At 37.3% G+C, this 23,278-nt stretch overlaps 2 protein-coding genes across 2 annotated transcripts in view; one reads left to right on the top strand and one right to left on the bottom strand.

Annotated features, from left to right (window-relative positions):
* PKD1L3 (polycystin 1 like 3, transient receptor potential channel interacting) overlaps positions 1 to 2,234 on the top strand; it is a 56,492-nt gene extending 54,258 nt beyond the window's left edge. The window contains exons 29-30 of the mRNA XM_051973532.1: positions 1,434 to 1,565; positions 1,905 to 2,234. Of these exons, the coding sequence (XP_051829492.1) occupies positions 1,434 to 1,565; positions 1,905 to 2,051 (279 nt within the window). The 3' untranslated portion in view covers positions 2,052 to 2,234. The remainder of the gene's footprint in view (positions 1 to 1,433; positions 1,566 to 1,904) is intronic.
* Positions 117 to 23,278, bottom strand: IST1 (IST1 factor associated with ESCRT-III). Its single transcript, XM_051974688.1, has 10 exons — positions 23,180 to 23,278; positions 13,163 to 13,262; positions 12,531 to 12,711; positions 12,048 to 12,135; positions 11,665 to 11,748; positions 10,742 to 10,852; positions 9,514 to 9,720; positions 8,825 to 8,917; positions 7,806 to 7,851; positions 117 to 4,213 (listed from the first exon to the last, which is right to left on the bottom strand). The coding sequence occupies exons 2-10, from the start codon at positions 13,248 to 13,250 to the stop codon at positions 4,014 to 4,016; spliced, it is 1,098 nt and encodes a 365-aa protein (XP_051830648.1). The 5' UTR covers positions 13,251 to 13,262; positions 23,180 to 23,278; the 3' UTR covers positions 117 to 4,013.

Below are 23,278 nucleotides of genomic sequence, written 5' to 3'. Positions count from 1 at the left end.
TCATTAAGCAGCTGTCCAAGGTAATAAGGAGTTTTGATTTCTTTCTCAAGGTTTCTTTGAAAATGTACAAATAGGAGGAAAAACCTAAAAAGTGTCAACAGTAACATTAAACAAAATTTTAGGAAGAACTCCATTATTTCTTTATTGCCATTGGAAATTCCTCATTTCAGGAAAACAGGAATTATCTTCAGGAAAGGTAAAAGATCAAACCTTTACATTACTTATAAAGTGTTAAGAAACTAAATTAAAGGCTAATGTTCAATTTAAATTAAAGAAATCTCTTTTAACTATCAGAATGTAAACATTCCAGAGATACTGTTACAATAGTAGAAGGATGACATCGTTGATCTTGAAAGATGGCATCCACCTCAAAATCCAGAGATGTTTAGCTGCTAGGATGCAGCTCTTCCTGGTGAGGTTTTAGGCCTCTCAAACTCTTAAGCAATTCAATCACAATTGGGATTTTGTCACATTCATATTGTGCTGACATCTTTTTTGGCTCCTTCAAATTTGTCCTTTCCTTCAAATTCAGTCCTTTAGAACTTTGCAACTTGAAGGGAAAATGAGACTAAAGAACATTTGTAAATGGCCTTAGCCAGAGATACATATAAGATCTTGTGGCTTTAGTTGCCTTGGAAATTAGATATATCCCATGTTGTTGTTTTTTTTTCAATTAAGTGACTGATAGCAGCATTTACACTGGGATTTGGTCTGCAGTCTAATGGCATTTTTAATCCCCTAGTGACTTTTGAAAAAAAAAAAAGCAGAAAGAAGCAAGTAGTATTCAGTAGGCCAAAACCAATGGCAAACACCACCTCTATAGTCAAGGGAAGTGAAATTAAATAAAAAGAACAATCCTAGGCATGTGGCTCTGGTTGGTTTCCAAATAAGAGAAATGGATGATCTCAATACTGAAAACTGAAGATGAAACAGAACTGTATTGTTCTGTGACAATGAAACAATTCCATAAGGAAGTAAAAGAACCATACTAAGATAAAAGGCTATACAGTTATCCTTTGAAAACCCACTACATTTTTATTTAATAAGTTTCTGGATGTGTTAATGGATAGTTTTGTTTCTAGTGTTTATGTATTCATTGAACACAATCCCGTTATTCCTTAAAAATGAACACATGCCCTCCCAATGAGTTTGGACATCGTCACCTACATAAAAAAAGGGAACTAAGTAATTTACAGTTTTATTATAATTCATCCATCCCTTTACATTAAACAAAGTGTATTGCACCCTTAAATAAATCAGCTGTTGCACTTTTCTAATCCTTTCCAGTAATAATTCTTCTCCTTTTCTAAATTTATAAATGCTTTTTATGAATGAATCCCAAACAATATATTACTTTGTTTTCTGGAACCAGAAATAAAATTCCATCAGAATTTACATGTATTACTCAGGACTTGTTTCCATTACCATTTCAGGTTATCACCTTAGACCCAGTCCTGGGCTCCTTTCTGATCATCACCAGTGTCGTTTTGTTAGTGCTTGTGATCGTTAACCTTTTTGTTTCTGCAATTATGCTGACCTTCAGCAAGGAGAGAAAGTCCATTATGGTAGGTAATTCCCCACCTCAGTAAGTATGAAGACTCAGCTGTTAGAAAGACTCAATATCACCAAAGCAAAGAATGGATGTGCATACTCAGCACCATTATCCTTCTATACTATTCTACAGAGGGCTCTGAGCCAGTTTCCTACTTGTAGAATGACACTAAATTCTATGTTCTTCACACACTTCCTAGCACCCTGCTGACACTCAATTACTAAATAGTAGTGACATCTTACTTTCTAGCAACACGTTAAGGTTCTACATTAGCACTGTTCCTTTTGCTCTGCCTCTAACAATTCTTTTAAGTTTTGTCTCATTCTTATCCTCCTTTTTTTTCCACAACTAGGCACAGAAAGAAGCACCACTTACAGAAATTCTGCTGCAGAAACTCTCCAATTTGTTAGGAATACAGAGGCCTCAAAAGGCGCCAGAGCAAAGAGTCCCAGCAGCAGCAGGCACCAACACGGAAACTGCAGAGAACGAACTAACTTGACTTTCTCTTTCCCCATCCTTGGCTTTTCTACCATGGCTGATTAATGTAAAGCATCCCGGTGGTTTTTATTTTCGCATGGCATGGCCTGGGGAATGACAGTTGCATGTACCCATTCTTATTTACAACTTAACTCTGTAAGATTCAATGAAGAATTAAAGTCACCTCAGCAGTGTGTTCCATTTACGTGGACTTCAGGCATTCTTCAGGGCCCTGACATGGTTGAGGTGCATATGAGCAAAGATCCTGGACAGACCAATCACAGTGCACTGTCAGTCCCACTGCCAATGAGGTAGAGAAGGTTAGCAGAACCACCCAGTACTCTCTCGGCACAGCCAGTTTAGACTTCTACTGCCCACATTTACAAAGTGACTGTGAGGGTAAATAGTCAGAATGAAGCCAAGTTCCTTGCAACCTGTGCAAAAGAACTGATTTTAATATCAGATTTTTTTTTTTTCTGCAAGACAAAGGCACTGACAAGAGGTTCAGTTTATTATGAACCCAAGAAATAATTCAAAAGTTACTATCTGTGACTAAATACAACAACTCCAAACTATTTAACTTAAACATTTAGAGTAATTAAAAGTCTCCAGGAATGGCATTAGGACTGCCTGGTGTGCTTCCATAGGTCGCTTATTTAAACAACCCTCTACATACAGTCACTAAGGCTCTCCATTCCCAATGCCCCTTATCGATACTTTTACTCTCTGGCCAAGCGGTAGCAAAACAGGGCATTGAATCTTTACTTTTATTAGGAGCTACTAATCTCCACAATAAAAATCAATCCAAAAATTAAAGAAAAGCTGTTTGAAACTTCTGTACAGATACATTACACAGAAAAGACTAGTCACACATCACTGATATAGGAGGCCTTCCCCCCGGGAGAGTAGCACTGGCTAAAAGGACCAAGGAGAGTTAAGAGTCAGGATGTCAGCCTCCATCCATTTATGCAGGGAAAGCAGAGAACTACTATCCTCCTGTGGGCACCAACCAAGTATTTTTGACTATACTGTTGAAGGTTCCACATCATCTTAAAGAATTCAAATAAAAACAGATTTCCTTATTTGCAGTGGATTTTCCACTCACTCACTAAGAGACTTTGAATGCTTGTGTTAAGGCAGCCAGAACCTTCGACTAGGCATATTCTGCCTCACCTAAACTGTCATCTCTGCGCCAGTGGTACACTCAAGAAGAAAAAACAAATGACTTACAACGGAATATGCTATGGGGAAAAGCAGGAAACTGTAACACTGATCCCTCATGAAAGAGAAACTCAGCATTCAAACTTAAAGGGGTAAAAGGCCACGGAGGGCTCCCTGAGAATCCAGCAGAACTAAGAGGGGCCATCGACTTTCCAGAAAAATCTTTGCAACTGGATCCAGATGCAAGAGCATCCCGCAGCCAGGAGTAGTATATATGCAATGAAATTGCCCAGCTTCCAGCAACTATTGCTGTAATTCCCATGTTTTCTCCTCCCCTTCTATTTGAAGATGTGAGAAATATTGCCCCTAATTCACACCCATGAAAATGTCCCTTACGAAGGGGTTTCTGAGTTGGGGGTCAGGGGGATGAAAAAGCCTCATCTTACCCTCTTTCCTATGGTCCAGCAAACCTTGACTCTCCCAGTGTTTTCCCTTGCCTTATTCCCCCTGCAGAATTGCTTCATAATAGCCAAGCACAAAATCTGTAACCACACTAACGGGGGATGGAAAAAGTGTATTTGAGGGAACAACCCACACCTGCAGGAGTCGTTCCTCTTAGTGTTCTTGTAGGATCCCCAATAGTTAGCCTCCTGAAGTCATGAAGAATTGGAAAGCAGCAGAATTTGGTACAGCAGGAAGAGAGTTCAAGAGGAAGAGAGCATTCGTTAATACAGGAAACAGAATTCTATGGGAATCTTCATTACAAGAAGAGAGCTGCTCAGTCCCAACTCCCAAATCCTGGAGCGGTATAGCAAAAGAAAGTCTATGTTTTCTTTTTCAGCTCTTCAAATCTCCGGGAGAGGTCATCAAAGTCAATATCCTCAGAGGCTGAGGTGTTGGCACCTGCAGACGTGGTCGGTAGCGTATCGGGGACAGACGGCAATTCAGGCAACACAAAGTTGTCAAAGGTATCTGTAGTTTTCAAAGTGGGTCTTGCAGGAGCTTCAGGTTTGGGGCCAGGACCTAATTAATTACAATGAGCAAAGAATTAAATATGCTGATAAGCTTTCCATTTATAGAGTTAAAGATTGCTCAAATTGGAAGCGATCAACTGATTTAATCCTCTCATTCCCCCCTCTCAAAAAGGAAATCAGGGTCCCCCAAAATAACTTGAATATATCACAAGAAGTCAGCAGCACAAGCACGAACCCTGTTTCTTATACTCTACTGCCTCAAAAACCTGGTGTTTAAGCCTTCCAGATTGATTAAAAATTTCATATCTATGTCCCCTCAAAACATACAGCCAACTTTTATTTAAAATGCTTTGTTTTATTAAAACATAAGAGAAAACATACTTGAATACTTCACATATCTATGATTTATCAATGTCCCCAATCCCTCTTCCCAGTATCAAAAATGATAACAATTCAACAGCTTGGTAACTGGTCTTCAAATACTATCATGGCCCCAAAATCCAACACCTTGTGGTCAATCTAGTGATAAGCCTCTCTAAATTTAACTACAATGGTTCTCAGAAAACAGACTGACTCAGTGTGACACATCAGTCCAGTCCATCACTAGCCCAGTACTTTTTTTAAAACATAGAAAAATTTAATCCGGTGAGTCAATAAAACGCACTACAATATATTTTTTTCTAATTATAGTCTAATCCTATTGGGCAGAAAGAAGGGTTTCCTTTTATAAATGAACAAAGTCAAAGTCTTTCATGATGGCCAAACAGTAAGATCTATATTCATTCTCCTATATGTGGCACATCCCAAAGGGCTCCCTGAAATTCTGATGTGACAAGTGCTGCTATAAGCACTGACTAGAACTTGGAAATCTTTTTTACTTTATGGATATTTAAGTTTAAGCAGACTAATGCTCAGGCAAGCGACATATATACATTTGTATGCCTGTATGGGAGAAAATTCTTTTAAAATTTTACAGAAATTATTAAATCCTTGAGGGTAAGGATGTTTTTAAAATTGTATTCTTTCTTTAAGTATTTTGGAGGAGGAGAATGGCATACATAATGGAGAAAGGCTGATCCTGAACTACAGAAGACTTGGTTTCAACTCTGTCACTGGAACATACTCCAGATTATCCTGGAGTTGTCCCAATCCAAAAACTGTCATCTACAAAGAAGGTGCTGAATGACATTGAGAGTTCCCTATAAGTCCCAGTCTCTTCCTAATCCTCTCACAAAAAAAAAAAGCTCATATTTCAACCTCCTTTCCAAGAAAAATCTGACAATCATACCTTCAACTTTAATCATACTGGTTTTTACTATGAAAATGGTTGCATTTTTAAAATTACAATCCTTGCCAGGAATTTCTTAACTAAAATTACATTTCTTCCGGCAAAATAGTTTCTAGATAATCTTGTTCTTTAATTTTAAGGTCACTTTAAAAAGTTCAAATCTTTGAAAGAAAAAAAAATTTCATCAGAAACCCAACATCCAGAAATCCTAAATTCTTCAGTTCTATTGTCAATCACCCAACCTTATGCTAACAGTAGCATGATCACATGTGGTCCTGTTACAATTTACAATCTAATTGTAAACCAATACATAGGAAGTAGTGAACATAAGAAAATAAATAATAGTAAGTCACATTTGTACAGAGCTTAAAGGAAAGGAAACAAAGTACTTTCCTCATAACATGCCTGTAGGTCAAAATTCTAAATATTATAATCCTCATTTTATATATAAGGAAATTGAAGTTCTAATGGGGAAAATAACTTGCCCAAGTTATCACAACTACTAAGTGTCTAGGACAAAGATCTAGATCTTTGACTCCAAAGGTCATGGTAAAGATTCTCTAAAAGTTTAGAGCAACAGAGTTAAGTGAGAGCTGAAGTAGATGGATTTGCTAACAAAGAGAAGACTAAGGGAACAAAGAGAGGGAAGGCATAAGCTGGAAATGACACATGATATGTTTATGGGACCAGGGAGAATGAGGAATAGGAAAAAATAAAAATTAGAAGAAAGATGAGGCTAGATTAAAAAAATTCTTGGAAGCTAGGCTGACATTAGGAAAGATAAGTAGGTGACAAAGAGGCATTGGAGTTAAAAAAGGCTCACAAGAAAACTGCTAAAGTAACCTAAATAGGTAAAAATGAAGATTTTAAATATGGTGAAGGAAATAGGAATTAAAAAAAAAAAAAAAAACAAGGATTCGACATATTCTAACTCTAAATTTAAACTCTAAAGTTTAAAACTTCTGTTTAGATAATTTTAAAGGGTTTAATCCAAAATAACACTGAGATCTCAAGTTTGGGAGACTAGAAAAATAATTCTATCAGTATGCTAATTTAAAATACAGCTAAAAGACAGGTGAACTCAGATTACTATAATGCCTAATCGTGATCCCAAAGAAAAGACAAAAGAGACTTTTCAACTTTCAGTAGAGAGAAGGGGATTAGAGTACAGAGTAGAGAGCTACAGGCACAAAATTTGCACGTAGCTTCAAATGAGGTTATTTTGTTTGCTAGTGCTCTTGAACTAATTTTTTCTTATAAGAAAGATTCAATGTAGCTGGACTTTACAATGGAAAATTTAAAGGCATCCAAGTACCATGAATAAAAAAGTTACACTGATGATCATTTACATGGAAGATGTAATTTACAGGATGAAAATTTCAAAAATGTACATTTGTTCTAATCTATAATGTCATTCTCAAAAATGCATAGAAAGTGATTAAGATGTTTCCTTAAGGGGGCAGCAAGATAGTGCAGTGGATAGAACACCAGCCCTGGAATTAAGAGGACTCAAATTTAAATCTGATCTCAGACACTTAACATTTCCTAGCTATATGACCCTGGGCAAGTCACTTAACTTCAACTGCCTGCAAAAAACAAACAAAAACAAGATATTTCTTTAACCTACATGGTATAACATTCTAACGCTCCTGAATATAAAAAATAAATGTGTATGTGTGTGTGTGTGTGTGTGTGTGTGTGTGTGTGTGTGTGTGTGTGTGTATCTCCATCCCAAGAAAGGTAAGAAAAAAGGAAGAAGAGCTAATCCTGATGGGGGGAGCAAGGGGAATAGAAGTTCTGTTTTGAATATGTTGACTTTGGGTAAAGACAGAAGACACAAATGGAGTCATGAGAAAAGAGAATTCTGACAGCACAGAGACAGAGCAGAAGGCTGAGCACTAAGCTTTGAGAAACTCTTTGAGAATGCTTGTTCTACTATTTACATTTTTGATTTTCTTCCCGAGTTATTTTTACCTTCTGAATCCAATTCTCCCTGTGCAGCGGGAGAACTGTTCGGTTCTGCAAATATGTATTGTATCTAGGATATACTGCAACATATTTAACATATATAGGACTGCCTGCCATCTTGGGGGGGGGGGGGGGAGGGTGGAGGGAGGGAGGGGAAAAAACAAAACATAAGCGATTGCAAGGGATAATGTTGTATAAAAATTATCCTGGCATGGATTCTGTCAATACAAAGTTATTATTAAATAAAATAAAATTAAAAAAAAAAAAAAAAAAAAAGAGAATGCTTGTTCTAAAAATACAAGATCTCAATAAACATTTCAGGAGAAAGAAAAACACTTTAGGTTGGGGATAGAATGAGAGAGAAGAACTACTATACTGTACTTACCAACAACCTGTGCAGAAGGAACATTCTTATCAGCATTAACATCAGCCTGAAACACAGAAAGGGTTACTATGGAGGAAAAAAATCACTCAAGAGAATGCAGTGGCTTACACCAAGTGAAACTGCTCACCATAGACAAAAGACTCAAGCCCTCAAAGAAATTGAGCTATCAACCTCTAGCATCCTTTTGCTGTTCTTCCTTCCATTACATTTAGTCATCTAACAACAAAAGCCAATAACCAGAAAATTCTCAGCCTAATATTCTGTCCATCACTTTAGGAGGGACGAAGCTCTTCCATTCCACTGTTCCCAGACAATCCCAAGCAATGCTCTAGCGTGTGCACAGGCCAATGCCCAAGAAAAGACTGTTAAAAACAAAAATGGAAAGACTCAACTTATGATGCACCACTCACAGAGAAAAAAAATGTCAATAAAAGAACCCAAGCAGGCCTAGGAGCAGGCAGCTTTTCTCAAGTGATTAATTTATAATACATGTCCATTTCAGGATTCTTCAATATCTGAACCAAGCTAATTTTTTTTCTGCTATAACAGAATTTGGTAGAAATCTGCTTCAAGTCATGAACATGGGGCTAGCAGAAATCCCAAGAGCCATAAACTGTACCAAATGACATTGTATTCTAAAAGACATCCCTTTCCATGGTTTCTGAGAATATAAGTAAGTGGCATTTAGAGTTCCAATCCTAAAACTACATCACCAGGTACACATGGTCCATGAACTTTTCTATCTGATCCAAAGAATTGGTTCCAATTACATTTTAGTTGGTCTTCTTTAGGAGTTTTCAGTGACCTTGTTCTCCTGTTCCTAAATCAATCACTGAGAGACAAAGCAATACCACCACTATGTCCCAGATGGGATGAAGCAGAATGAAAAGTGTTAAAGCAGAAACCATGTTAGTGCTAGGGGCTGAATGAAACTGTGCCTTCCCTGTGACAATTATTCTGCCCTCTTCATGGGATTCTCTCTGCAGCTGCTGCTTATAAAAGGAAGCTCAGGCACTTACAGATTCATATGTTGGGGGAGTTGCTGGTATCTGAGGTGGATGGATATTGGGAAAAGGCTGATAAGTCCCAATTGGCAATCCATTGAAATCCGACTGTAAAAGGAAAAAAATCAATGTCATGGATACAGTATTGATCTCAGTTTACAACTAGGAAAGATTTCTTGTTTGGATCAAAAAAATAACAAAGCAGGAACCCTATTAGGAAAAATTACCTAAAACAGCTCTAAAGACATAAGCATAAGGCAATTAATCCAAATAGCAAACAGAAATGCAACTAACTTGCTGAATCTTCCCCAAAAACACTTATCAGACCAGTCCTGCAAAGGCTACCCTTTGCCAACAGTAAAAGTCATTCTCTCCAACAGCAACCATTCTCTGCAGAAGTGTTCTTGTTAACCACATGGGAAGTAGCTATAAAGTCCCTCTATAGTGAGTGAGGCCCAATGACAGTTGGGAGACATACAAGAAAGATTTTTTTCCCCAAAAAATCCTGTTTTACTTCTTTATGATGTACAATTGAGCCAAGAGATAGCCCCTTAATCCAAATGGTAAAACTTATTTTCCTAAGTTTACACTAGACTTAATACCAGTCACGTTGCTTTTTCAATCTTCAATTGTGGAGTGCCAAAAGTTGATAATATCCATTCTATTCTCAAGACTCTCTACCAAAAGATCTTATATATACTTACTGGTCCCTTTGGAGGTGGATATGAGAAAGGAGAACCTGGTGAGGGCATGGGCATTGGCATGGGCATAGGCATGGGCACTGTTCCATCAGGACCAACTGGTGCAGTGAATCCACCACCTCCTCCTCCTCTTCCATGCCCACCTTTTTTCACATCATCTGTGAATCCAACATCAATAAGATCTGTGTCAACTCCAGGAGGAGCTTCTGCCTGAGGAAAGAAAGGAACCAATATATAGTTACACAACAGGCCCAGAGGCCTGGGGGTTACCTCACAATCCATGAGGGTATTATGAATTCCTCAATGTCAATTCACATTTACAAGTCAGAAAGAACAGCTACGTTAATGATATCACCTAAGATACATATTGCTGTATAATTTTTTTAATTATTTAGATAGTAATTATCATACACAAAGTGGTAGCACAGTGGATATATTCTTGGAGTAAGGAAGGCCAAGGTGACATCCAGTCTGAGACACCGACTAAGCCTAAAATACAGCTTAGGTGATCTTCATTTAAATCTGTTATCTGAGGCAAATCACTTAACCTTATGTGCCTCAGGCAATTCTCTAGGATTTATATATGGTCATTCCTAGATGAGTAAATCATAGGTCTCTAGTGTAATTTGTCCTTCCTTCTCCAAGAGGAGCTCCTCAGCAGGGAGTTGATGCCATGATATGCAAGTGAATTGGTCACCAGCCTCACTCTGCCCTCCAGAGCCAATCTGGGTTAGATTTAGATCAGGATTGGAAATGGATCTGAATGGCATGGACAGCTTGATCTTTTCTAAAATAAGTTCTCAGTTTGACTGAGGTAATGCCCTTTAATGTCCTTTATGATGATTAAGACTAGGTAAGAACTGAGACAAAGAATGGACCTCTTTACTAGTCTCTTCCCAGCCCTACTCCCTTTCCCCCTAAAAAAAAATCAGTCTGGGAAAGGAAGTCCTCAGAGTTCTGGCCAAAATAGAAACAATTGCTATTTATATTCACTCTGAGCCAATCATCTGCCTCAGTTTCCTCATCTCTAAAATGTGAAGATCAAATGAAATACCATTTGTAAAGTACCTATTTTTTTTGTTTAATGTTCTACTATTCCTACAGACTAGCAAAGCAAAAGCAGAGATTTAATCCCTACGTGTATTACCAAGTTGTCTAAACAATGGAGAAGATGGTCCTACTGAGAGATCCTCACTCTCCTCTGTACCTCAACTGGACCTAATGTACTCACCATGACAACAGAGTCAGGTTCATAAGGAACATTGTAATTTTTGGCTATTTCAATCAGGTATCTCTCTACCAGAATTTTGGGTGGAGCCTCCACACTCAATTTATGCATTAGCTGGGGAAAAAACAAAAACAAAACAAATTACTTCGGAAAATGAATATCCACTTTCATCCCAAGATACCTATAACTATGATAGTACAATAAGCGGCTTAGTGTTCATTACAAAATTGGTAGCAATCACCAATTAATCAGTTGTTTTTCTCTTTTTAGTATTTCTTTCTTGCACAAGACAAAGTGAAGATAAATTATTTTCCCAAAGTCGCAAATTAAGTTAGTAGCAGTATTAGCATTTGGCATTAGCATTTTTCCTAGGCACACGGAACAGGGTCCATTTCCCAAGTACTATTCTATTTTTGTTTTTGTAATCTTATTGACTTAGAACAGTTCCAGCATTTACTAGCTGCTGGTTGCTTGGCTAATCTGAGGAAAAATAAAATATGTAGTTGCTGACAAACATGGATCAGGTGCCTCCTCCACTACTTCCTCTCCAATCAGCTCGAGAACAGGGATGATGTCATTTTGCTATTTTTATAGCTCCAGTGTGCGTACTACAATAGTTATGTGTACAAAATAGATGTTTCATGAAATTGTTGAATAAATTTTGAATATAACGATAAATAAAAGAGCAATATTATAGGACTAGGATCAGATAAAAGTCACACGCCCCAAAAGTGAAGGGACAAAATGACTGCACTGTTAACCTACAATTCAATACTGTCCCCTTTTCTTCTTCCCTCCTTTCTGACAATGAAATGGACAACTCTACATTAATCTAGGCTTACTTGTGTCTACCAAAATTGTAGCGGGTCAAAAGTATCACCTACCCATCTTGCTTGGTTTTATTTTTTAACAAGTATGCACATTACCCTGTCATTCACAGTTCCAATCTGATTGGTCCTACATAGTTTGCCATATTCTTTACTATACTTGGCACAAAGCTGATCTGCAACCTAAAGAGAAAAAAAGAACACTGAAAAAAATGCAGAAACCATTCAACAAGCAACTGAGGAAAAGAACAGATCATTTCCTCTCTAATCATACTAAACATTCCATCAATTTGTGAAATAAAGTCTCAGAACAAGAATTTTTTTTATCAGAAACAGTATAACAAAAAAACACAATTCCCCCCCTCAAAAAATGATAATCTATAATCATACATATGAACTAAACAGAGGCAGCAAACATAGAAATAGATGTCTTATTTCACTGAAGGATTATAAAAATTACTGAAATCAAAAATCATACTCACTATTTTCAACTCAGCCACTTCAGACTGGAGTCGAGGAGCAGCCCATATCAAAGTGGACACAGATTCAGCCAGACCAGAATCAAGTTCTCTAAGAAATTATAAAAATGAAAAAACACAATTAACTCAGTATTTTAAACTAAAACTACACTGTACTATTTCTTAAGAATGCCCTAGTAGGGGCAGCTAGGTGGCGCAGTAGCTAGAACACCAGCCCTGAAGTCAGGAGGACCTAAGTTCAAATCTGGTCTTAGACACTTAACACTTCCTAGTTGTGTGACCCTAGGCAAGTCATTTAACCTCAATTGCCTCGGGGATTGGGGTGGGGGAATAAAGAATGCCCTAGGTATCCCACTTCAGATGGGACCACTCTATCAGGCTACAGATAAGGACAATAACATCATGCCAGTTTCCCCACATAATCATGTAAAATAAAATCCATGCCCATTCCTGCCAAAAATCTCAGGGGAATGTAACATGTCTTACTTCATGGACTGGATCAGACCAAATCGGGCTAAGAGCAGATCACAGTAGAGTTCTAGTATCTCCATGGCTTCCACAAGGTAATCTTCTCGAATGATATGCTCCACACGGATCCGAGCCCGTTCATCCTTCCCAGCTGCTAGATAATCTGCAATCTCCTTCCTTGCTTTCTGGGCTAATTCCGCTGTAATATAAACAGTATATATTTTTTTACACATTGATAATGAGCTTTCCCATGGTCAGGAAAGATACACTGTACTAGCAGTCTATGCTATAAAAATTCTGCATGAAACCTACAGAAAAATCATTTTCCTAGGTTGGTTCAACATTCCAAAAAAAAGCTCATTTGAGCTTTTTATTCCTTTTCCTTGGTAAGATTACTCTTCATAACAACCAACAGCAACAGTAAGCATTTATTTTATATATACACACCTTTAAGTTCTTTACAAATATTATCTTATTTCATTATTAGAACAGCTCTGGGAATGGGTGCTATTATTAGTCTCCATTTTGCAGATAAAGAAACTAAGATGCATAGAAGTTTACTTACACAACCTGAAAAAAAAATTCCATAGCCAGGATCCAGTGAGAAACCTGAGAAAAGGGAAAAATAAATGCCATGCTGAAGTACTCACTTTTCTTTTTTTCTAGCAGTTTGAGGCGATTTATGACCAGGCGCAAGTTGACTCTTAAGCGTTCAGCCTTGAACCCAGAGCCCAGCATGATTTATATTTCCTATGGAGAAAATATAGGAGCCATAATGAGATATTTTTAGAGGCAGTCTGCCTGGTCAAAAAGTCAAGTTCTAGTTAAATAATCACAAATTCAGTCATAGAATTAAACAACTCTACATTTTATAGATGAAATTAACACTCAAGAAGGGCAGCTAGGTGGCGCAGTACATAGAGCCCCAGCCCTGAAGTCAGGAGGACCTGAGTTCAAATCGGATCTCAGACACTTAACACGTCCTAGCTGTGTGACCTTGGGCAAGTCACTTAACCCCAGTTGCCTCAGCACAAAAAAAAGAAAAGAAAAGAAAAGAAATTAACACTCAAGAGCATCTATCTGGTAACAACAGAGTTGGCAACAGAAGTCTACAAGAGCTTTAAGACTACTACTTTTCCCCCAAGGTATACTGCCTGTAACACTTATAAGTAGATGTATTTTAACAAAATAACTGACAAACTGAGTCAGAATTATTGCATTTATATACAATTGCTCCAATTTTTATGTCAAAAAATTACACATAAAAAGACTATCATTACATCATCAAGGTAAAAAGTTTGGCTGAGGTTATCTTTATAGTACCTACTGTAACAGAACATGTCATGCTTTTTTTTTATCATCATATCTTAAGTTTAATTTGATATCATATGAAACTATCAGTACAAATATCTCATCCCTAAAAAGTGATTCAAAAGGAATTCAAAAAGAAAAAAAATGCTTATGTTTAAAAATAACAACGGTTATTATTCCCCCTTAAATTTTATATAAGCCTACTGAGTGTATGGAAAAGGGGAAACAAGGAGAGAAGTTTGGGCAGATGCCCCAATGTTCAGACCAATAAAGTAAACATGGAACATTTTTAAACCTTCTGAAAGTTTTGCTTTGGGTAGCTATAGATAACTATGCTGATTTATTTCAATGACAGATAAACAAATCCCATTCCTTCCAGCAACAAAAGAAAGTCCATTCAAATCCCATTTTGTTTAACTATATAGAATGTTAGAAAAGATCCAAGTGAGTATCAACCATGCAAATTAACAAAAGCTACCAGATGTCAGAGAAAAAAAAAACTATCAAGACACATTAAAAAGAGTACTGGCTCTAGAGTTAAAAAGTGTTGGGCCCTTTCTCTGATGCTAATTACTTGTATGATCTTGAGCAAGTATTTTATTCTCCCTGGGCCTCCGTTTCCTAATCTGTAAAATAATCTATGTTTCTATGATACTATCAATATATTACAAAAGCACCCCTGCTGATTTCTTCAAACAGAACTCCAACAGTTCCAAAAGACATGAAAATAAATTGCTAAATAGCCATTCACTAAAACATAAACATATAAAGCTACCTGAACACCTAAGTGAACTTCAGAGACATGTTGTAGTGCGAGAAGGGTAGCATTTTCTGCTATAATAATGCCATTCAAAGACCTATATGCTGCACCTGACATTCTTTAGAAAAAAGGCAAAATTAAGACAAGGAAAAGAAAAAGATCCCCTAAGTTTTCCCAAATCTAAAAGGATTTAGAAGGGGGGAAGGGAGAAATGGCACTAAGAAACCAGTGAGTAAGATATCATCTGGATTTCTCATTTCCTGTTAACCAAGTTTTAGCTCTTAGGAAGAAGTTGGTGCTTTCCAAGACAGCAAAAATCACACCCCAACATCCACCTGTATACAAAAGGGGGATATGGGGAGGAGAAGGGTGAGACAAAAAGAAGAGAGCAAGACACACAGAGGGAAGTAGAGAGAAAGAAAAAAGCAAGAAAAAAGAGGATCATAAAAAGATATATTGTACTGTCAAAGAAAATAAGTATCATATGCCAGAACCCAAAACAACTCTTTAACAAAACTTACAGGAACCAGTAAAGCTGTACATTACTTTAGAACATTAGTAAAATAAACAGAACATTAACAAAATGGCTAGGCTTCAGTTCTACCATGATGTATCAATCACTAATTTATAAACCCTCACAGATAATATTATCTTTAGATAAAAGTTTGTTTTCCTCTTTCAAATAATCTTGCCATTTATCTTCAAAACAACTCAATCAAGAGGACAGAGTTCAAATCTGGCTCAGATATTTGATACTTATTAGTTGTATGACCCTTGGCAAATCACTTAATCCCAATGAGGGAGAGGGAAGGATGGGGATCATAAATAGAATTATGTCAGTCACTATCATGGATACAGCTTGTCTGTTTACATGTTTTTGATGACGCCAGTGTAAAAATGAAAGGCAATAGAACTTTTTAAAGGACGTGGAGAGTCACTGTCCCCAAAAGACTCCTCACCAGACTTTCCTCAATGCCCAAAGTTTCTACTGCTAAGAATCCTTCCTTTGGGTAAAAGTATTATCAAGAATCCATTAAAATGGAAATAACACCTAAATAAAATAACCTATTAACAATTTTAAGATTCCTTTATCACAGAACTAGGCTCTGAGAAAATTAAATAAGACAAATCAAAACGTTCAGAATATAGGTTGTCTGTAAAATACAAAGAACCATTAGAGTGGTAACCTTCAGTCAAAAGAAATAAAACAGGTAATTTAAAAAAGAGAAAACATTGCTAATAACTACTTGAAAAAGTCTTATTAGCTAAAAACAACTCTAATAATTGAAAGCACTAACATGCAGGTTGTGAAGAATTGGATACACTGATACTACCCTCACTCTGGGTCAAGCCCTCATCATCTCATACCTGAATTACTGCAATAGCTAGTTGATCTGCCTGCCTCAGGTCTCTATAAACATTGGGCTAACAAAATTATCTCCTAAAAACAACAAGGTCACTCATTTACTCAACAAATTCCAAAAGCTCCCATGGTCTCCAGCATCAAATACAAAATCCTCTAGTGTTCAAACCCCTTATAACTTAGTCCTCCCTGATTTTCCAATCTTCTTACACCTTATATGTTCCTACTAATAACTCTTTGCTCTTTTGATTGTTGGTGGAATTGTGAATGGATCTAACCATTCTGGAGAGCAATTTAGAACGATGCTCAAAATATTATCAAACTGTGCATACCCTTTGATCCAGCAGTGTTAGTACTGGGCTTATATCCCAAAGAGATCTTAAAGAAGGAAAGGGACCTGTATGTGCCAAAATGTTTGTGGCAGCCCTTTTTGTAGTGGTTAGAAACTGGAAGTTAAATGGATGCCCATCAATTGGAGAATGGCTAAATAAATTGTTGTACATGAATGTTATGGAGTATTATTATTTGGTAAGAAATGACCAACAGGATGATTTCAGAGAGGCCTGGAGAGACTTACATGAACAGATGCTAAGTGAAATGAGCAGAACTAGGAGATCATTATACACTTCAACAATAATATTATATGATGATCAAATCTGATGGAAGTGGCTCTCTTCAATGATGAGATGATCCAAATCAGTTCCAATTGTTAAGTAATTAAGAGAACCAGCTACACCCAGCGAAAGGACTATGGGAAATGAGTGTGGACCACAACATAGCATTTCTGCTCTTTCTGTTGTTCTTTGCTTACATTTTTATTTTCCTTCTCAGGTTATTTTTACATTCTTTCTAAATCCGATTTTTCTAGTGCAGCAAGATAAACACAATATATGTACACATATTTATACAGTTAACATATTTAACATGTATTGGACTACATTCCATCTAGGGGAGGGGGTAAGGGGAAGAAGGGGGAAAATTGGAACAGAAGGTTTCTCAAGGGTCAATGATGAAAAATTACCCATGCATATGTTTTGTCAATAAAAAGCTATTAAAAAAAAAAAAAGAATTAGGGGCAGCTAAGGGGTGCAGTAGATAGAGCACTAGCCCTGAAGTCAGGAGGACCTGATTCAAATCAAAGACACTTAACACTTCCTAACTGTGTGACCAGGGTAAGTTACTTAACCCCAATGGCCTCAGGAAAAAAAAAAAAAAAAAAAAAAAAGGAAAACAATAGTTCACTAAAATTAGTCAACATTACAAACCCAATTAGACAATATATGTAAAATCTAAATTGATAGTTTTATGAAACAAGAGGTGAGAGATGTATACTCATACATTTTTTCAGGGTCAAAGCTGAGCATTATAGTGTTTGGTTTAAATTTTTTGTTGTTTTTACTCTTACTTTCATGTTCATGGCTTTAGTTATTATTATGCATATTATATTACTGGCTCTGTTACTGAACTTTTTATTGGTTTACATAAATATTTTTGTGCTTTTCTGAATTCATCATTTATTTTCTTATGGCAGAGTCATACTCCATTATATTCCTCTGTGTATGTTATTTACCCATTAATTGCTAGGCATCTACTATAAAAGTACAAAAAATACAATTATAAAAAAAAAATTTTCTAGTGCCTCACCTCTATTATTATTTCTTAATTATCCTTACATAGTTTGTTTGCATATATCTCTTTGCTTGTTATGTTTCCCACTAAACTGAGAATTCCTCCTGTTCAGGGACTGTTTTAATTTAAATGTAACTAAATAAATAATCATAAGCAATCACCTCAGATTCTCTATGCTTTTCTCTTCTGCTCCAAATTAAGAAGTTGAGGCTGCCCTGCTTAGTAAGGGCAGCTTGTCCTTCCATAAAATCATTATCTTTTTTTCTCTCCTTAGCTTAACACAGGTTCCTTGCTGCCTACCTTCAAACTACCCAGATCCTCTCATCCCAACCAACCTTCACATTTATACAAAATCCTGCACTTGCTCTACTACCTCCTCATGCTATTATCCTATGACTCCTTCCCCCCTTCATGGTGCCTGTCATATAGTGAGCATTTAATAATGAGCATCACTCATGATCCCTTTTTTCTTGACCATCATTCTTGAGCTCTTTGCACTGATTCTGACCAGCCCTTCCTCTAAATCCTCACCCCTAGAATTCTTGGGACATCCAGCTGATTGTCAATCAACCTGCACATATTTCCACCTTGATATTCCATAGGCATCTCAAAATTCAGTTTTTCTAAAATAAAATTATCCTTCCCTAAAATCTATTCACTCCTAATTTCTGTCCTAGGAAACGCCATTTATCCAATCATTCAACTCATTTTCAGACACTTATTTCCAGTCTCCTCTACTCATACCACACCCCCCCCCCTTATTACTTGCTGTCTATACTACAGAGATATAGCTTCCTAATTGTTCTTCCTGTATCCAGTCTCTTCCCTTTCCAATCCACACTGCTGCTAAATTGATATACCTAAAGCATAAATCTCAATGGCTCCCCAGTTTAGAACAAAATAAAAATTTCTGCTTGATGTTTAAAGTTCTTTCATATTCCAGCATATTTTCCCAGATTGATTGCACAGAACTCCCCCTCACAAACTGTTCCAACTGTACTTATATGTTCATATGATTCCCCTATGTTAGAATGTGCTTTTTCCAAGCAAGAATAGCTTCATCAATCCTTGTATCCTGTATGGCCACTAATGAATGAATCAAAGTTTAAAACTTTTAATAAAACATTTTAAAAATCTCATATAGTATTTGGCATTCTTAGCTGAAAGTATAATGACCCCTGAGATTTCCCTTGAAAGTCTAACACACACACACACACACACACACACACACACACACACACACACACACACACACAATTTATTTTCCTGTGATTTGTTTCTTCTACCTAAAACTAAAGTGCCTAAAGGAAACTTAAGAAACTGAGTTCTTATTCCAATTTTTATTGTATTAGAAATATTAATAAATCTATTCCCAAATAGCTTACCTAGCAATAGTGGATGGAATGAGATTTATTTTGAGAACATGATCCAGAAATGGTTGATTAATTACTGAATATATAAATGACTTACAAATTGCTGAAGCCAGGAATTGTCAGAAAGGCATTCTTGATTGGCATTCCTGTTATTCCTACAGAGGTTCAGTGACATGGGTTTGGACTTAAGTGAAATTAATGGAAGGTTAGCTAACAGAAGGTTAGGAAAATTCCATTTTCCTAAAACCATGGGTAACATACTCAAGTGAAAGATGGCCAGGGACTTAGCTGTTTATTTTTCATTTGCTATATTTACTCATTTATCAAATTAATATTATTTATTAATCTGTCATTTCATTTATGAAAGAAATGAACTAATGGGGGAAAAAAGAAATTAATGGCAACAGTTTACACTTCAGTATATCAACTTCATTCAAAGGATTATGAAACTTATGTCCAAACGTAATGAAAGATGCCTCCTACTCCACGAGAAGATTCCAAATGAATCAAAAGCAAAATTGTGTATATGGCTTATCTCTTTGGTTATACAAATTAATGTAAATAAAATAGCAGCTGAAAAGCAGCATAGATAGATAGATAACATTGTGTGATGCATCAAGCTCAGGAGTCAGTACTCTCTTACTATTTGCGTGACCTTGCACAAATTCTACAACCCTCTCCTGGCCCTCAATTTCTTCATGAAGTCATTAGACTCAAAGGCCTCCAACTATATAGACCGATGCATTATGAATACCCATCCTGATCACTGAAATTGAAAAACCATCTTTGGGGGTTCCATTAACAATACTCTTCTAGTTCTAATAGGACTGTGAGTCACAGAACACTATAATCTTTAAAGAATCAAAGTTGTGAGTGACCCAAAGGGCGCATGGTAGACATAAATTGGCTGCAGCATTCTACTGAGGGCTTGCATAAGAAATGAAATTAAAATAATGAGGATAAATGTAAGCAGAAAGGTAAACAGTGTTACAAAGTAACACAACTGTGCTACAATGCTATCCACAAAATGCTAAAGTACCCAGAGAAGAGCCTCTAAGACATGGATGGACTTGCCCTGTGAAGAATTTGGGGGAGTTTATGGACAAGAATTTCCCAAAATAAGAGTCACTTCGTTCTGAGGGAAGCACTCACATGGATTCACTAAAGAACAGAGATATGTTTGATCTGAACTTCTTTACAAAAACAGCTAAGTAAACTCTATATTAAATTCACAGTGGGGAATGAAGCATTGTTTATTCATATATTCTAATTAAAAGTCTTATCACATAGAATGATTGAGAATATCAATTTTTAAAGAATTAGAATACAAAATAAACAACACAAAGGATCCTGAGTTTCCTCTGGTGAGTAAGACAACACAACACAACAATATTCCTCAGTATAATCATTGTTATTTGATTTGAAGAAGTGTCTATTACTAGGCAGTCTCAACTAATAGAAGAAAGTTTAATGTTATATCACACCACAAATTACAAACATAACTTTGATGAGGAAACTTTTTTTTTTTAATCACGAAACCTATGACATTCACATAATCAAGGCTCTTACATTCTCTTCAAAATCAACCTAATTGGAAATCACTATGCTGATCAATATCAAAGATTTAGTTGTTGAACCTATAGTACTGTCTACTGTCCATGGGATTTTCTTGGTAAAGACATTGGAAAGACTTGCCTTTTCCTTCTCCCCTGGGATTATGGCAAACAACTTAAGTCATTTTTCCAAGGTCACACAGCTAGTATCTGAGATAGAATTTGAATTCAGGTCCTCCAAATTCCATGACCAGCCCTCAATCCACTGAGTCCAGCTGCCTCCTGAGGTGTATGATGCAGACATTGAAAAAATATCCTACACTCAAGAGTATGTTACAGCTGCCATTATGGAAATCTAGACGGTGCAATAAAGACTACAAACATTACTTATCATGAACTTAGGACTTCCCTGTTATATATTAAATAGCACTAAATGGAGTAATTTTGCTCCCTCCACTGTATTCACAGTCCAAAAAATTCTGTATACTTCTAGTCTAGATTTATATATAAAGCACATAATCATAGCTTGACTCCATCTGTTTCAAAAGCACTAGGGCCCAAATTAAACATTGTTTTATGTCTAAAAGTAGATTCATACATTGCTAATAAAGCAGCATTTTAAGCAATCTAAGCAACTTTATATATAATGTGTACTAGAACAACCATCTATACTCAGGGAGAGGACTGTGGGAACTGAGTGTGGACCACAATATAGAACTTTCACTCTTTCTGTTGTTTGCTTGCATTTTTGTTTTTCTTCTCAAGGTTTTTTTCTTTCTTTCTTTCAGGATCTGATTTTCTTGTGCAGCAAGATAACTGTATGGATATGTGTGTGTGTCTATATATATAGGATTTAACATATATTTTAGTATGTATTAGAATACCTGCCATCTAGGGGAAGGGGTGGGGAAAAGGAAGGGAAAATTTGGAACAGAAGGTTTTGCAAGGGTCAGTGTTGAAAAATTATCCATGTATATGTGTTGTAAATAAAAAACTATAATACAATGCATACTAGAAGAAAAATGAGTAATGGGAAAATACGATTCCCAATTCCACTGAAAACTTTATAATTTTTAAATTTAAAATGTTCTTAAAGCTAAGCAATTTAAAATTTTGTTTTACAGAATTTTTCATTGATTATTTTATATATTCTCTATATGCTACCAAAACATATATTGAATTTAACAATTCACCAAAGCATTTCTATCAGACTTTAAGTATTTTTTGTCTATTTATATTACCAATGTAGTAAATATATTACCAAATGCCAAATTTTTGTTTATATTAATTCATTTGAATATTGATTTATAAACACAGGTGCCTTTAAAAATCTTATAAACTAAGATCATAGTTTATAAACTATGCTTTTTATAGCTAAAATCAGCTCTAGGTTTTAGAGAAACACAACCTAAATCAATTTATTCATTCAATATCATATCAATTAAGCGATTGAAGAATTATTTTAGAGATCTAGAAAAAAACTGACATATTTGGATGGCCAAAAGGACTTAAAAGAGGAAAGTAGAAACAAAGGTGCCTAGCAGACCAGACCAACCACTATACAAGTCAAGAATGCTAATAGACAGATGACCGACCCGCCTCCAACTGAGGAAGATCTCTGACCCCCAGCTCAGTTTATCCTAACATAGACCTTTTTTTCATTATGGATAATTTTAAATCATCCTCAGATGTTTTTAAATGCATAAAAGAGAAGGACAATTATCAAACTGATTTTTTATTTAAGTTCATGCCCCGGGAGGAAGAGCGCTGGCTTTAAGACGAGCCTCAATGGGCAACAGGAGCGCCTTCCTCCAAGAATATTCTGAAGCCAAGAAATCGCAGGCGTGGTTCCTGCCTCCAGCGTGTCTTGGGGAAAGGTGGTTGAGTTTTTCCATTAACTGCTACATTTTTTAATGGAAAATAACTGAAAACGGCGATGTTATGTGAGGGATTTTACTCTTGGCAGGGCACCGAAGGACGCCTATCACAGCAGGCGGTTTCTCCCCGGGGGCATGTGAATTTCTGGATTACGTTCCGGTTCGGGAATTTCAGTCCAAGTGGCTTGTTTTTTGTATTTAAAACCTGAGACCGAAAAGGGGCTCGCACAGTTCACCCGTGGAACAAAGAGGGCCATGGCATAGACATGGTTAGGAATGCCCCAGACTTGGTGCCCCAAAGTGGCATTCCGCCCCTTCCTCTAAAACACTCGTGACAAGCGTGAGACCCCCACCTTCACCCGTAGCACTTAGCGATTTCTCCCTCCAACTGTGTCACGCCGGGTGAGACCCACGCCCCCACTCACAGATTTCCTTTCCAGATCCTCCCGTCACCCCCCCTCACCCCCGCTCTGGGTCCGGCCTGACAGTCAGGTGCCTCCCCCGCCCCTTTCCACCCCCAGGGGAGGCAGCTCTGCAGGGGGGCACGCATGGGCGTGTGTGCAGTGGGCTGAACCAGGCCACGGTTGAAGAGAACAACCTGCCCCGAGACAAAGGGACCCGGGCTGAATGACAGATCGCGGACCCTCCCGGGGCCGGATTCATCCCCGCCAAGTCTCCAAGACGGGCGGAAGGACAGAGCGATGCCTGCAGCTCCCGGCCCCGGCTCCCTCCTTCCCTCGCTGTCTCCGGGAAGCGGCGGGAAGAGAACAGGACGCTGCAGGCCCGGGGCTGCACACTCACCGGCCCGACAGCGGACTGGAGACGGCGGCGGCTACAGCAGGGACGGCGGCAGAGAGAGACCAGCGTCCAAAATGGCGGCTCGCTCGGCCTCAGTCCCAC

The sequence above is a fragment of the Antechinus flavipes genome, chromosome 2 (assembly GCF_016432865.1).
Source record: "Antechinus flavipes isolate AdamAnt ecotype Samford, QLD, Australia chromosome 2, AdamAnt_v2, whole genome shotgun sequence".
Classification (NCBI taxonomy): domain Eukaryota; kingdom Metazoa; phylum Chordata; class Mammalia; order Dasyuromorphia; family Dasyuridae; genus Antechinus; species Antechinus flavipes.
Note: the sequence above shows the minus strand (reverse complement) of the source record. Positions and strands in the feature narration are given on the sequence as shown.